The 15508-nt window shown below is 43.7% G+C and overlaps 1 protein-coding gene across 2 annotated transcripts in view; it reads right to left on the reverse strand.

The window, feature by feature from the left end:
* The window catches only part of VWA8 (von Willebrand factor A domain containing 8), a 390356-nt gene that overhangs the window by 33829 nt on the left and 341019 nt on the right, over nucleotides 1-15508 (reverse strand). For both annotated transcript variants that reach the window (XM_086328813.1, XM_086328812.1), the window contains one exon: nucleotides 13979-14087. In XM_086328813.1, the coding sequence (XP_086184939.1) occupies nucleotides 13979-14087 (109 nt within the window). The remainder of the gene's footprint in view (nucleotides 1-13978; nucleotides 14088-15508) is intronic.

The following is a 15508-nucleotide window of genomic DNA, read 5'->3' on the forward strand; positions in this document are numbered from 1 at the left end:
TGGTAAAGAATCCACCTGCAATGTGGGAGACCTGGGTTCGATCCCTGGGTTGGGAAGATCCCCTGGAGGAGGGGACGGCAACCCACTCCAGTATTCTTGCCTGAAGAATCCAAATGGACAGAGGAGCCTGACAGGCTGCAGTCCTTGGGGTCACAGAGTCGGACATGATAAGCAACTAAGCACAGCACAGTCTACGTTTAATTAGAAATGAAAGTCACTAGTATTAAGTGGAGGATTTCTCAATTAGTTTTTTTTACTCTTTGCCTCTTCCTAATTATATCAAAATAATTACAGTAATATTTTCTCAAGTAACTGGGAATTGTCCCTAATTTGTAAGCTTCTAAGCATTAATCACGGAGAAGGCAATAGCACCCCACTCCGGTACTCCTGCCTGGAGAATCCCGTGGATGGAGGAGCCTGCAGGAGGCTGCAGTCCATGGGGTCGCTGAGAGTGGGACATGACTGAGCGACTTCACTTTCACTTTTCACTTTCATGCATTGGAGAAGGAAATGGCAACCCACTCCAGTGTTCTTGCCTGGAGAATCCCAGGGACGGGGGAGCCTGGTGGGCTGCCGTCTATGAGGTCGCACAGAGTTGGACACGACTGAAGCGACTTAGCAGTAGCAAGCACCAATCAAAGTCTAAAAAGTGACTTTGAAGCAATGTTTTTTTTTTTTTTTCCCACTAGTAGATCTATTCTTCAATAATATAAATAGCTGAATTGCCTGTCTGCTAAGTGCAACAAGTTATTGGGAAAATAACTCCTTAGGAAACCAGTTCACTTCATGTCTATTTTGACATTAGCGTCAATGTAGTTATGTTAAGCTGGTTTGCTATTGATAGTAAACATTTTGAGAGACTTGGGTGGATAATTAGTTACATGAAACATACTTTGCTTTCCAAAATTCATTTTTCTGCTGCAACATCAGCACTCTCAGCACTCGAAAGCAGCAGAAGACATCCAGAACCACTCAGCAGGTATGTAACCGGATGAGAATCTTCTGTTATTTGGAGTTTGGTGGGTGGTGTGGGGAGGGGTGGTGGTGGTATGCCAAAAATCTCCTCAATAGCTATCTAAGGCTCTCAGCCATTTGGTTGTTCTCTAAGTTGCGACAGAGTCAGATCTAAGAATAAAAGAGACCTGGGTTTAATCCCTGGATTGGGGAGGTCCTCTGGAGAAGGAGATGGCAACCCCACTGGAATATTCTTGCCTGGGAAATCCCATGCACAGAGGATACAGTCCATGGGATTGCAAAAGAATCAGAGACAACGCAGTGACTAAATAACAAGAACAGTCTTCTAGATATATTTATAAAGATCCCACTATAATGAAGCTATCTGGAGTAAGGATGGTTTGTTATTTTAGATATTCCTATATTTGCCTAAAGTATACTAGTACACTTATCATTTACCAGAAGAACTTTGTCTTCAATTTTCCTTAGTAGGCTTGTGAGATAGAAATCTCACTGGCCAGCTAACTATCAAAGTCATTTCATTATGAGGTAGCTCCTTAAGACTATAAAGTACACAAATGTTAACTCTTTACCAGAGATTTGCAAAATCCTGTGTTATTGATATCAATTCCTGATCAGTGGTAGAGCACAGAGGCCGCTGTAACAGACTGAAGGCACAAGAAGGGAATTACAGGTGGTGTGAGTTTGGGGAAAAGGTCTAACTTAAGAGCAAGAGAACCATGATCCAGTGAAGGTGTGTTAAACAACCAGCCCAATAGCACTGCAAAATTCTTCTTTTGGTATCTATGCTAATAACTGGAAAAGACCCTGATGCTGGGAAAGACTGAGGGCAAGGAGAGAAGGGGGCGACAGAGGACGAGGTGGTTGGCTGGCATCACTGACTCAATGGACATGAGTTTGCACAAACTCAAGTTGACGGTGAAGGACAGGGAAGCCTGGCGTGCTATAGTTCATCGGGTTGCAGAGAGTCGGACACAACTTAGCCACTGAACAACAACAACAACAATGCTAATAATTAGTAAACATTATAATAAAAGGTGGTCCTTTCTAGGGGATCTATTATTGCCCTTAGTAAGGGGGTTATCAAATTACAAAATACTTATTTTTCCCTTATAATATCATGTTTGTCTGCTGTCTCTAGACTGTCCATCATGGAAGAACCTGGAGATCTGGGGTCTTTACTTTCTTATGCTGGTTTGCTTCTTCTCCTGTGTACAGCTATCATCTTTTAACGTCCTCTCTAGTTTGAAGGCTTTGTTCCCATTCTGTATACCAATAAAAGAAAAAGACTTAATAAAATTTGGGGTGAGAGTGAAGGAAGGGATATGCTTTTTCTAGTAAATCTGCCACCCACTTTTTTGGGTCAGCTTTTAAAATTCAAGTATAATATACTCATAATAAAGTGTACAAATCTCAAGTGCAGAGGCAGTGAACTTTAAAAGCAAACACATCTTGTAACCCCCATACCCTTCCGGCCTCCTGGAGTCTCTCTTGGACTTAAGCCAGGCCCTGCCAAGGACCCCTGCCCACCACCTGCCTGACTTCTAGCATCACAGATTAGGTTTGTGTGTTTTTGCATTTCATAAACTGGGATCGTAAAGTATGTACTCATCTGTGTCTGGCTTCTTTGGTTCAACATCGTTCCCAGGAGAGGCACTGACACTGTTGTGCCCAGCAGCTCTTGATTCTCTGTCTCCGCCATAACAATGTCCAATCGTGTGACTTTTGACCATACGTCACAACTGATGTCTCATCTGCTGCTGCTGCTGCTAAGTCATGTCCGACTCTGTGTGACCCCATAAACGGCAGCCCACTAGGCTCCCCCGTCCCTGGGATTCTCCAGGCAACAACACTGGAGTGGTTGCCATTTCCTTCTCCAATGCATGAAAGTGAAAAGTGAAAGTGAAGTTGCTCAGTCGTGCCCGACTCCTAGCGACCCCATTGATTGCAGCCCACCAGGCTCCTCCATCCATGGGAGTTTCCAGGCAAAAGTATTGGAGTGGGGTGCCATGACTGTGTTACTTCCAGCTTGGGGCTATGATGAGTAATGTCGCCATGAGTATCCTTGACCATGTCTTTTGCAGCAGGTACAGGTGTATTTCAGTTGGGTGGATATGCTGGATACACTCAGGTTTAGGAGATGCCATGAAATAGGTTTCCAAAGTGGTTTTTCCAATTTACATTTCCCAGGATCAGTGTATGAGGGCTTCCTTTGTTTGTATCCTCACCAAAACTTGATATTGACAGTTTCTTTTTTCTTTTAATTTTAGCCATGTTGGTGGGCATCTATTCTCTTCTTTAAATTTTTATTTGTGGATAAATGAATTATTTTTGATTCTGCCTGTCACAGATATTTTTAGAAACAAGAACCAGTACTTTTTGTTTTTGAGAAGTGAAAGAATGTGCTAGGCTTTTGCTCCAGAACGATGGACACAAAGACATTTTTATATAATAGCACTATTCATTCAAGTATATAGCTTGCAGATAAATATGGACGGATAATTTATTATCTATCATCCAGCCAGCCCACCAGTACTTGGAAACTCAAAACAGGAAGAGGCATGTCAGGATGGGTGTTCTTGAAGCCAATGTGCTGGAGGCGGGGAGGCTCTTCAAAACTCTACTGAGGGCTGGAATAGAAATATTGATTATTTTGGTCTGTGTATTTTATGGGATTTATTAAAATGCTTCTTTAAATAGTAAGTTCCTACTGTATTTAAACATGTAATTTTATTTATAACAAAGAGCCAAGACATGTTCTTTATTGATATTTCTATTGCATGAAGAAAAGTATTCTTGTAAATATGCCCGTTTGTTTTGTATTATGTCATAAATTCATACTAATGAGAATTCATTATATATAAAGATAGGTTTCACTAGTAAAAAGTCTACATTACAGACTTTCTAAAACAGAAATATAGTTTCATTACTTTCATGTAAAGAACAGTTAGAGTGCTCAGAGGATGACGTATTCTGGTTAATTTCATTTTCTGGGAAATAATTTGGTTAACCAGAAAGCACACACAGACTCACACACACACCACACATCTATGGCAGTGAGGACACCAGGAGGAATAAATTTGACAAAAACCAATTATCTTGCGGTTTGTGACACTGGGTCTTGTGACTTCAGCACTGAAAGTATTCTGACTCATCTTAAATCTTCACTTATTTGGGTTATGGTTAAGCAAGACTTCTTTTACTTTCTTTGAGAGAGTTGTCGTTATAATTATTTGATTTATTTATTTGTGGCTGGGCTGCGTCTTCACTGTCACACAGGCTTTTCTCTACTTGTGGGTGAGCAGAGGCTACCCTCCGCTTGTGGGACTTCTCATTGCAGGGGCTCCTCTTGTTGGGGAGCACCGGTTCTTGAGGTGACGGCTTCAGTGGTGCACAGGCTTCTCGTTGCGGTGGCTCCTCTTGTTGGGGAGCACCGGCTCTTGAGGTGAGGGCTTCAGTGGTGCACAGGCTTCTCGTTGCGGTGGCTCCTCTTGTTGGGGAGCACTGGCTCTGGGGCGATGGCTTCAGTGGTGCACTGGCTTCTCGTTGCGGCGGCTCCTCTTGTTGGGGAGCACCGGCTCTTGAGGTGAGGGCTTCAGTGGTGCACAGGCTTCTCGTTGCGGCGGCTCCTCTTGTTGGGGAGCACTGGCTCTGGGGCGATGGCTTCAGTGGTGCACTGGCTTCTCGTTGCGGCGGCTCCTCTTGCTGGGGAACACCGGCGCTAGGGGCGACGGCTTCAGTAGCTGTGGCTCCCAGGCTCTAGAGCACAGTCTCAGTAGCTGCGGTGCACGGGCTTGGTTGCTCCGTGGTTATGTGGGATCTTCCTGGATCTGGTATGGAACCCATGCCTCCTACACTGGCAGGTGGATTCTTTACCGGTGAGCCAACAGGGAAGCCCAAAGACTTCCTTTATCTATAAACTCTACAAGCAAGTCAATCTTCTACTATTCCTTTAGAATTAATGAAAAGATTAGAAAGGTTTAAGTGGCTTTGTAGAAAGCACATCCATTCTACAGAGTAAAACGTATAGATGACCATCACTAAGTACTTGTTGGGTGAAGAAATAGATATAAATGGATATTGAGGATACCTGGGAGTAGTGATTTTTTTTTATTAAACATTAGCTTCTGTTATTTAAACATTTCTCCATGTTTGACTAACATATACTTTTTTGCTATTGATTCGTACCATTCAAACAAAAAGGATGCTGAATTAAGGTAAACTTTTGTATAGTATTTGTAAAACAACAAATTATAAATCAATGGAAACAATAAAAAATTTTTCTTTACAATTCTTGATATTTTGACAAAATATAAATAGCTATTAAATACCTGTTAGGTTGCCAGTTGCTCTAAATGGTGAAATGGTATTGCAAAAAAGAGCAGATACGGACCTCTATTTTAGGGAATTTCCTGTTTCTTGAAGTAACATCTCATTACCAGGGAAAAACAAAACCAAACACTAGTGATTCATGTACTTAACAAAGGTGGTTCTTGTTAGAAGAGTGTGTACTCTCCGATGGTGACAAGGAACTGAACTATTAGCTGGGTGACAACATACTGCCATTTTACAATGAGTTGTTATGAGCAATTTCACGTCTCTCCTTCAAGAATTAAAAATTTTTTACTTCAAAGGAGCAGGGAGCTGCATGTATCTGTGAGCATGTATAACAGGCAGCTTAAACTCAATAGTTCAAAACTGGCCCCAGAGCCCATCCTCCACTCTCCCCAAGTTCTCTCGACAAGAGGCAACGGGCAACCCGTTCTTTCAGCTGTTCAGGGCACATATCTGGGAATCGTCTCTGGCTTCTCTCTCCCTCAAGTCTCACACCTAGACCACTGGCACAGCCTCTCAGCTTCGGTGGCATCTGCCTATTTCGTACCACGCCCACGTCAGCCCTAGGTCAGCGGCCACCTCCGCCCACCTGGAGCACTTCAACAGCATCCTACTCGCTCCCCGCCCCGCCCTGGCCCCCTGAAAATCCCCTCTCCATAAAATAACCAGGGGTATTCATCAAAACATGTGATTTGCAAGAAATATATCTAAAAAATACCAGCATGATTAAACTCTTAAAAAGCTTGACTTACCTCCAATTTCTCTAATCTAGGAATGAAAGCATTTGTTTCTCTTTGTCACATGCATTATCATACTTTTTGCTTCCTTCTATTTATGCCAACTTCTGGAGTTTTAACTTTTGAGATAATATGGGGATTCAGGCCCTATTTAATATTTTTAAACTATTTTTATATTGTGTACCTTTAGAAAGCATTATTCTTGATATTTAAACTTTCTTTTCAACATATTTCCCCACAATTGTTTAGACCTGATTCTGTGTTCAACTGCTTCTAATGCTCATTGCTGTCCCTTTAATACCACAGAATTCCCATTCTTTTTTTTTTTTTTTTTTAAGTATTTATTTATTTGGCTACACCCAGTCTTAGTGCAATATATGGGATCTAGTTGCCTGACCAGGGATCGAACCTGGGCCCCGTGCATTGGGAGCATGGACTCTTAGCCACTGGACCTCTAGGGAAGTCCCAAGTTTCCCATCCTCAAGGAATTTGATTCCTTTCTTAACTGGCTAGAATACTGACATATATAGAAAGGAATCAAATTATATATATAATGTGTCAGATCAGATCAGATCAGTCGCTCAGTCTGTGTGTCCGACTCTTTGCGACCCCATGAATCACAGCACACCAGGCCTCCCTGTCCATACACATTGAATTCAAAATTATTTCTAAAACAGATACTTAAGTGACATATATTTTTAAAGCCTCTGACTATCTGAAAATGTCTTTCTGTCAGTTTTGCACTTTGGCTGAGTAGAGAATTCTTGGGTCACAACTTTTCTCCCCTCAGATCCTGCAGACGTTCTTCACAATCTTCTGGTGTTCAATACAGGTAAGATGAATTTTTCTTTCTTGGATGACAGCTTAGTTTTTCTCCTGTTTGCTTTTATATTTTCTTTGTTTTTGAAGTGTTACATTCCATGAGGCTGTAGTGAGGTGTTTATCTCTTTTCATTAACTTTGCCTGGTACTCAGCAAAGTTCTTTTGATCCATTGACTTAGGCCTGTCTTCAGCTCAGCACGTTTTTACTATTACTTGAATTATTGCTTATGTGTGATTTTTGGTGGCCTCCTTGGGAATATTGCTGGCTTATTCAGTATATATTTACTGGGCACTTACCATTAGCTAAGTACTGTTCTCCTTGTTGGGAAGGCTTATGGCTCCATGTGTTAGCACTCTGCTCTGTTTTTATTGACCGGCTTTCTTAGGGTTTCTACCTCTACAGTATGGAATAACAATTCAAGTTTTCCATTCACATTAGTAATTAGACTTCAGACTGGATTGAGTCTGTTCTTCCTCCTTTTAATGTAGATTTCAACCTTGGCATTGCGTTTTTCATTTTCTTCGAGTCCTTCCTTATGGCATTCAATTCCCTTATTATTCCTGCTTGCCTCTTGGCCAGATCCTTTTAAGATGTCTCATTTCACATACTTCAGGTTTCTTTGAATTGTGAGAACACAGAACAGATGTTTTCTAAAAATCTTTGTTTTCTGAAGAAAATATTCTAGCCTGTTGACATCTTCTTCTTCTATAGCTTATTACTTATTATTCTACCTCACTGAAGAATAATTTCATACATCTCATCTTATTTAATTTTTTTTGTGCTCTTATTCTTGGATGATGAGACGGCTGTTCGAAACTGTTCGACAACAGGTTGGATAGACTCTCCACTTTGTTATTATTAGAAGTCTCCTTGAAGATTTTAGACTAGTATTAGCAGTCGAAGCAAAGCTTTACCACTAGCTCAAGAGCTCAGCAGGAAAGGAGTTGGAACTGTGGACAGTCACAGCATGAGAGCTTCATCTCCACATCATTTCTTATTTTGTTTGGAAAAACCATTGCTGTGGGGCCATTTAGCCTTTGATCTCGTCTTCAAGCCGAGGATAAGTTGGGGCTGCTCTGGCCCCTTTCCCAGGGTTATTGCCTTTCCAGCTTTCTGCTTATCGCTCTCTGCCACCGTGTAAAACCCAGCCCTCCCACCCCCACTGCTCCCAGCACTGCTGCTGTCAGACACGGCTACTTGTAGTGACAACGTGGAGGTCAAGAGATCGTCCTGACCTTCTAAGAAAATGGAAAATGCAATGCCAAAGTGGAAATCTACATTAAAAGTAGGAAGAACAGACTCAAGCCAGTCTTAAGTCTAATTACTAATGTGAATGGAAAACTTTATTATTCCATACTATAGAGGTAAAAACCCTAAGGAAGCTGGTCAATAAAAACAGAGCAGAGAGCTAACATACAGAGCCTTCTCACCAGCTCTCGGGGTCTCTCTTCTCCTCCTCCCCATCTCTCCAAGTAAGAGATGTTAATGTGATTTGTGGTCTCAGACTCACTTGCTAGTACTGCTGTTTCTTAGGAGTCTGAATTGTCCTTGGTACTATTTTTCATAGGGGTTACATTACATTAAATTTAGCAAAAACTCTTCAAAGCTTCTCGTATGTCATTAGCACTCTTCCCTATTACATGGGTTTTTCAGTTTACAACCTCTTAGTTTTTCAATCCTTCTAATGGTCACCTGTCAAAGACTGAGTTCGATGCCTTTGCTCATAGAGCCTGGAAGTCAGGACTGTATTTCTCAGTGGTGCTCAGTTAAGCTGTCCTCTTATGGCCATGGAGAGGCCACTGCAGCCTGGCGTGCTGCCATCCACGGTGTCACAGAGTCAGACACGACTTGGTGACTGATGCCTCGTGACGATGCCTCGTGTGCTAAGAAGCAGTAGTTAGCATTTTACTGCTCTCTCTGGAAATGCAGATGTTCCTTGACAGGACTGCCTCCACTTCTCCCTGCCGCACTCCCCCCGTCCCCCACCCCGCCAACCCCCACCAGCCCAGCAACTCTTTGCTCTCTGCTGTCACCTTTGTCTACACGTCTTTCCTCTTGGCTTAGGCTGTTCTTCTGCACAGATGACCATAAAAGCACAGAGATATCTGTATAGATACGCAAGCCTGTCTGGTCCTAATCTTGCTGTTGAACTTGAGTCATAACTTAAAATCTTCAAGTATCATGCTTGACGTTTCTCCATGGATGTCCCAGTAGTGCGAAAGCATCAGAACAGCCAGAGCAAACATCTGCTTTCTCCACAAGCCTCTCCTTCTCACGTCTTCCTTGTTTCTGTCCCCAAGGGCTCAAAAACCTCACCATGCCCCTCTCCCCACGTTCCATCAGGAACTCTCTGCGGTCCTACCTCTCTACTGTCCCATCCTTTCCTCTTCATTTCAATTACCCTGGTTTGGGTGCCTATCACTTCCCACCTGAATAACTGAAGTGATGCTATGATCATATCCCTTCATGGGCTTCCCAGGTGGCTCAGTGGTAAAGAATCTACCTGCCAGTGTAGGAGATGCAGGTGATTCGGTTAGATCCCTGGGTTGGGAAGATCCCCTGGAGGAGGAAATGGCAACCCATCCCAGTATTCTTGCCTGGAGAATCCCATGGACAGAGAAGCCTGTTGGGCTACAGTCCATAGGGTCCGTAAGAGTCAGACACGGCTGAGCATGAGCACAGGACTTAAATGATTATAAAACTTCCCTTTTTAGGAAAATATTATTTATTTATTTGGCTGTGCCCTGTCTTAGATGTGACGTATGGAATCTTTAGTTGAGGCTTGTGGGAGCTAGTTCCCCAACCAGGAATCGAACCTGGGTCCCCTGCATTGGGAGCATGGAGTCTTAGCCATTAGACCACCAGGGAAGTCCCTGAAACTACGTACAGAAGATAAAACCACACCACTCCCTTTCTCAGTCGCTTCCACAATCCTCACTGACTACAAAAGGTAGTCAGCATGGATTCACCTTCTTTCCAGTTTTCGCTCCACCACCCCCTACACACAGGCCCACCCCGAAGCTCTGAACTCTAGTCATGCTGGAGTTTGCCATTCTCCAAACATCCTTGTGTTAAAGTCTTTGTCTTCTCGTTGGTTCCTCCTGTCTTGACCAGAGCTACCCAGACTGCCTTTGGTGTGTGAACATTTGTTACTGGTCTGTGATAAAATAGGTCATGTGAATTGATAGTAATCATTTAGAAATTTATATGACAATTTGACAAAGTAATTTTAGATTTGTTGAACCTAATATTTAGTAATATGGGCTTGGATTTTGTATGCTGGTTTTTTATATCATTTTTTCAGTAATTCATTTCTGTTATATAAAGTATTAATCTGTTAACAGGAAAAGAGGATTGAAGAACAAGGTAGCCTTTGTGAGGAGTTACTGGAAACAATCAACTGGGCTACTGCAGAAATAAGCTTCTTTGCGTGCATTCTAAGTCACTTCAGTAGTGTCTGACTCGTTGTGACCCCATGGACTGTAGCTTCCTTAGGATCCACTAAACTGGTTACTAGGATGTTAGAGAAACACGAACATAAAGGTATTATTTTCCCAATTAATGTGTGTGAAGGACTGGTCTTAAAAAAAAAAAAGTATTCCTTTGTGATCAATTGATTAAAAAACAAAACCTGGTCCCTCTCCACAGAAAGTTTGAGAAGCTCTGGTCAAAACCATCTTTCCAACAGCATCCTTAGAAGAGTTGCCAGTTGAAACCATACTCATCCTTCACGGTCCAGCTCAAATGACCCTTCCTCTGTGAGTCCTTCCTTAACCGCCCAGCCTAGAAGTTGCTCACACAGCTGTCCTCAGAACCACAGCACTTAGTTAAGAACTTTCTGAACCTTTACCAATTGTGTCTTCTCTTACAGCTACATGCATCTTCTTCACCAGGTTGGCTGTTGAGGTCAAGAACCATTATGCAAAATAGATATTCAGTCCCCTGGGTGAAACACAGCTATTATAGATTAAATAAAGTGAATGGGGAAATGCTTTCCATTCTTTGCCTACCGCAAAGTGGGGGCTCTGAATAAAGTTCCTGACCAGGCAGCGACTCGCCTCCCAGCCTCAAAGCCTTCTGCATGTCACACTGAGTGGTACCCTGCCCGTGGCTGGCCCCCAGCTCACACCTGGGCTCACACAGTATCAGCCCTTTCTCTATGCTGTGCCTTCCCCTGGGCATTGTTTTCACCCTGGTCTGTCTGGTAAATACTCGTCTGTCCTTAAAGACTCGGGTCACGGATCCTTTCCTTCAAAATCTATCCTGAAGGTGTCCCTCATGGTCCACTGGTTAAGAAGCCATCTGCCAGTGCAGATGACCCAGGTTCTATCCCTGGTCTGAGAAGATCCCCCATGCTTCAGGGCAACTAAGCCCGTGTGCCACAACTACTGAGCCCAAGGACCCTAGAGCCCATGCTCCGCAACAAGAGAAGCCACTGCAGTGACAAGCCTGAGCACCAGAACTAAAGTAGCTCCCACTCACCGCAACTAGAGAAAGACCCAGCAGAGCCAAAAATTACATAGATAAATAAAATATGAAATTTATCCTTGAATCTTCCTCCTCTGGGCATCCACTGCATTGTCTTCCTTGCTCTCCCCAGACACTTACATATTAAACAGAAATGATCTGTGCGGGTGTCTTCCCCCACGCCTCCAGGCTAATACCTTTGTTGAGTATGGAGATAATATCTTATGAATCTTTGTGCCCTCAGTGCCAAGCACAGCGCACATCAGTGTTCAAAAACACTATTTGTCTGAACAACATGCCCATTTTGAACCACTGAAGGAAAAATAAAGAAGATAACTGTTGGTCCACAGAGATATCATGCCAGACAAAACAAACCAGAGAAAGGCTAATTTAGTTGGGCCTGAGAATGAAATTCGGAGAAGGCAATGGCACCCCACTCCAGTACTCTTGCTTGGAAAATCCCATGGACGGAGGAGCCTGGTGGGCTGCAGTTCATGGGGTTGCTAAGAGTCAGACATGACTGAGCGACTTCACTTTCACTTTTCACTTTCATGCATTGGAGAAGGAAATGGCAACCCACTCCAGTGTTCTTGCCTGGAGAATCCCAGGGACGGGGGAGCCTGATGGGCTGCCGTCTCTGGGGTCACACAGAGTTGGACACGACTGAAGTGACTTAGCAGCAGCAGCAGCAGCAGCAGCAGCAGCAGAGAATGAAATTACAGATGGTTGATTAGGAAAAAAACACTAGAGAGAAGACAGGATTAAACTCAGTGGCTTTTTGTAGAAAAGGATATTTTCTTTTGTTAGGGAAAGCTGGAATCAGAGATTCAGATTCTGAACTGAGTATAACTGGAGTTATTACAGATTCTACTATTCTAACAAGGAAATCTTGCTATTGATTCGTAAAAGGTTCAATCACCAGGATGCTATGATATCCCATGAGGAAACCAGTCAAGAAGCAAGAGGAGGTCACTGGTGAAAGATGTCTTAATTGAGAAGAGGGACCCATTGCGCAACAGAGGGACATGTGGAAGAGGCATTAACTTGGAGCAAGACATTCCCTTTGCTCAGATATCGGTCCAGCCTCCTGGAATCGATGCGTGGGCTTCAAGCTGTATTTTGTAAGGTTATCCCAAAGGATGATTTGCTAGTTCCTGGCCAGACTTTGTGCTGTTCACCAAGGAAACACCCCTGGTTACTGGGATTCCACAATAACCCCAAGACAGTTGCATGGTATGAGTCAATCAGAACCAGGTGGGACTGGCAGGAGATGCCCCAAAGGGGACCAAACCCAGGTCTCCTTGCTCTGGTTGCAAACTACAGATCCATATGCCACAGCAGGCCCTGTCTGTCTTTGGCCAGTAGCTATTTTCAACTGCCCCTAGGGTTCCAAACTGAGGACCAGAAAGCCCATTTAACACCTTGGTGGATTAAAAACAAAAATTCCCTAAGGGAAACACTTGAAAATATTTTAAGAAGTCACCTTAGTGGATCTGACTTTTCTTCCTTTGACTGGTCTTGTAAACATAACATTTATCTTAAAGGACTGATGTGAAATTAAATGCAACAATGTCTGTAAACGTAGCTATAGCATGGTGCCCAATGAATACCAGTCAACACATTAATCAGAAGGGAATTCTGATTCCTTCAGTTAAAAACATATTCTTGTATTTCTTCCTAGAACTGTGAATCTCCCAGTGGCCCTTTGGTCCACAGGGTAAAACCCAGTGCTGCTATGCTCTCATGTCATCCAGGGCCAGATCACCATCTGGTCCTCACAACGTGGCCCGCCTGCTCCCTTGCCATCGTCTCCCACCACACACACCGTCTTCTCAGCCACACTGAATTACGTGCTCCTCTCTGAGCTCACTGTGATTCCCCAGGCCTCAGTGCACTCGTACGTGCCTCGTCCCGTGTCAGAAATATCCTGACTCCTCAACCAGCTGGAAGAGTCCTCAGGATCTTTCAGGAGTGAACTCAAGCATTTCATCTTCCATAAAGCTGATTCTCACTCACCCCGCCAGAAGCATGCATGTTCTCTACAGAACTTAGGAAACCGTTTGCTTGTCTTCTTTAAGTTTCTTCTTTGACAGCAAGGGCTGCATTTTATTTTTCTGTCCCATCAATAACTTAAGAAATGAACGAACGGACGTGACTATACCCCCTCTTCAGTTAGGTGCCAGCACCATTTGGCATCATCCTCATCTCCCAGGAATCCCTCCTTTTGGCTCTGACTCACCTACTGCCTGGCCCGGGAGCTCAGAGCCCCTCAGAAGCTGCCCTCAATGCCCAGGAAAGTGAGCATTTGTTAAGTGGAAGAGAATTCAATCATTCAGTGTTCCATTGTTCTATGAGGTGAGGTGCTCATAGGTCTAGATAAGGGAAATCAGGAAGTCTGATGCTTTTGAAGTCGCCAGTCAAACTACTGCTTTCTGGACAGGAGGAAAGCTGAGGTCAAATATTTTTACGAAAATTCAACTAAGACGGCCAGAGAGTGACCCACAGGTTTTATGCAGACATTTTGGCATTAGTTAATTTTTTCTGACCGTCTGGCTAGGATACAGATAAATTTCTCCAGTGGTTCTGGGGTGGGTCTAATTGGGTGACCAGATTATTTTCTTGGTTCGTTCATGTTGATTACCTGTAAATTATCCAGGATAATTCGGAGGGAGTGCACCTGTCGTCGAACAGCCCCTGAAAACCTTTCATAGGTGGCAGCATCATATTCACTCATTTGGATCTCCTTTAGCCTAAAATTGGAGGGTGAAAAAGACAACAGCTGAGAGCAAGTATCCGTGGGTCTTTTACTGAGTCACCTACTGCTAGAAATAGCCAACTTCTTAGTAACTCAGTTTGCCTTTGAGGAGAAAAAGCAAGAAGTCAGAGAGAACAAATGCATGGACAACAAGGGGGAAGGTGGTGGGATGGGAGAAACTGGGAGGCTGGGATTGATACATGCAGACTACTGCCTGCTGTGGTTGCTTAGTCGCTAAGTCCTGTCTGATTCCCGTGAACTAGAGCCTGCCCACCAGGCTCCTGTCCAAGGGATTTCCCAGGTAAGAATATTGGAGTGGGTTGCCATTTCCTTCTCTTCTCAACCCAGGGATCAAATCCGCATCTCCTGCATTGGCAGGCAGATTCTTTACTGCTGAGCCACCAGGGAAGCCTGTACGCTACTGATGAAAGTAAAAGTGAAAGTCGCTCAGTCGTGTCCGACCCTTTGCAACCCCATGGACTATACAGTCCATGGAATTCTCCAGGCCAGAATACTGGAGTGGGTACCTTTCCCTTCTCCAGGGGATGTTCCCAACCCAGGGATCAAACCCAGGTCTCCCACATTGCAGGCAGATTCTTTACCAGCTGAGCCCCAAGGGAAGCCCAGGAATACTGGAGTGGGTAGCCTATCCCTTCTCCAGCTGATCTTCCTGACCCAGGAATGGAACCAGGGTCTCCTATATTGCATATAGATTCTTTACCAACTGAGCTATCAGGGAATATATAAAATAGACAACTGATAGGAACATACTGTACACCACAGAGAACTCTACTTAATGCACTGTGGTGTCCTAAGTAGGAGGGAAATCCGAAAGGGAGGGGATACATGTATATGTGTATCTGACTGTGTTTGCTGCACAGTAGAAGCTAACATGGATGCGAGAGTTGGACCATAAAGAAGGCTGAGTGCCAAAGAATTGATGCTTTTGGACTGTGGTGTTGGAGAAGACTCTTGCGAGTCCCTTGGACTGCAAGGAGATCCAACCAGTCCATCCTAGAGGAAATCAGTCCTGAATGTTCACTGGAGGGACTGATGTTGAAGCTGAAACTCCAATACTTTGGCCACCTGATGTGAAGAGCTGACTCATTGGAAAAGACCCTGATGTTGGGAGAGATTGAAGGCAGGAGGAGAAGGGGATGACAGAGGATGAGATGGTTTGATGGACATGAGTTTGAGCAAGCTCCAGGAGTTGGTGATGGACAGGAGGCCTGGCGTGCTACAGTCCACAGGGTTGCAAAGAGTCAGACACGACTGAGCAACTGAACTGAACTGAACCGAGAAGCTAACACAACATTGTAAAGCAATCATACTTCAATAAAAATTAATTAATTAAAAATAACAATTAAAGAATACAGAAAACCAGCTAGTTTAAGTAAAAAGAAATAAAGGAAAGGC

This window comes from Bos grunniens, chromosome 12 (genome assembly GCF_055505025.1).
Source record: "Bos grunniens cultivar Pamir isolate PY7600 chromosome 12, Bosgru_T2T1.0, whole genome shotgun sequence".
NCBI lineage: Eukaryota > Metazoa > Chordata > Mammalia > Artiodactyla > Bovidae > Bos > Bos grunniens.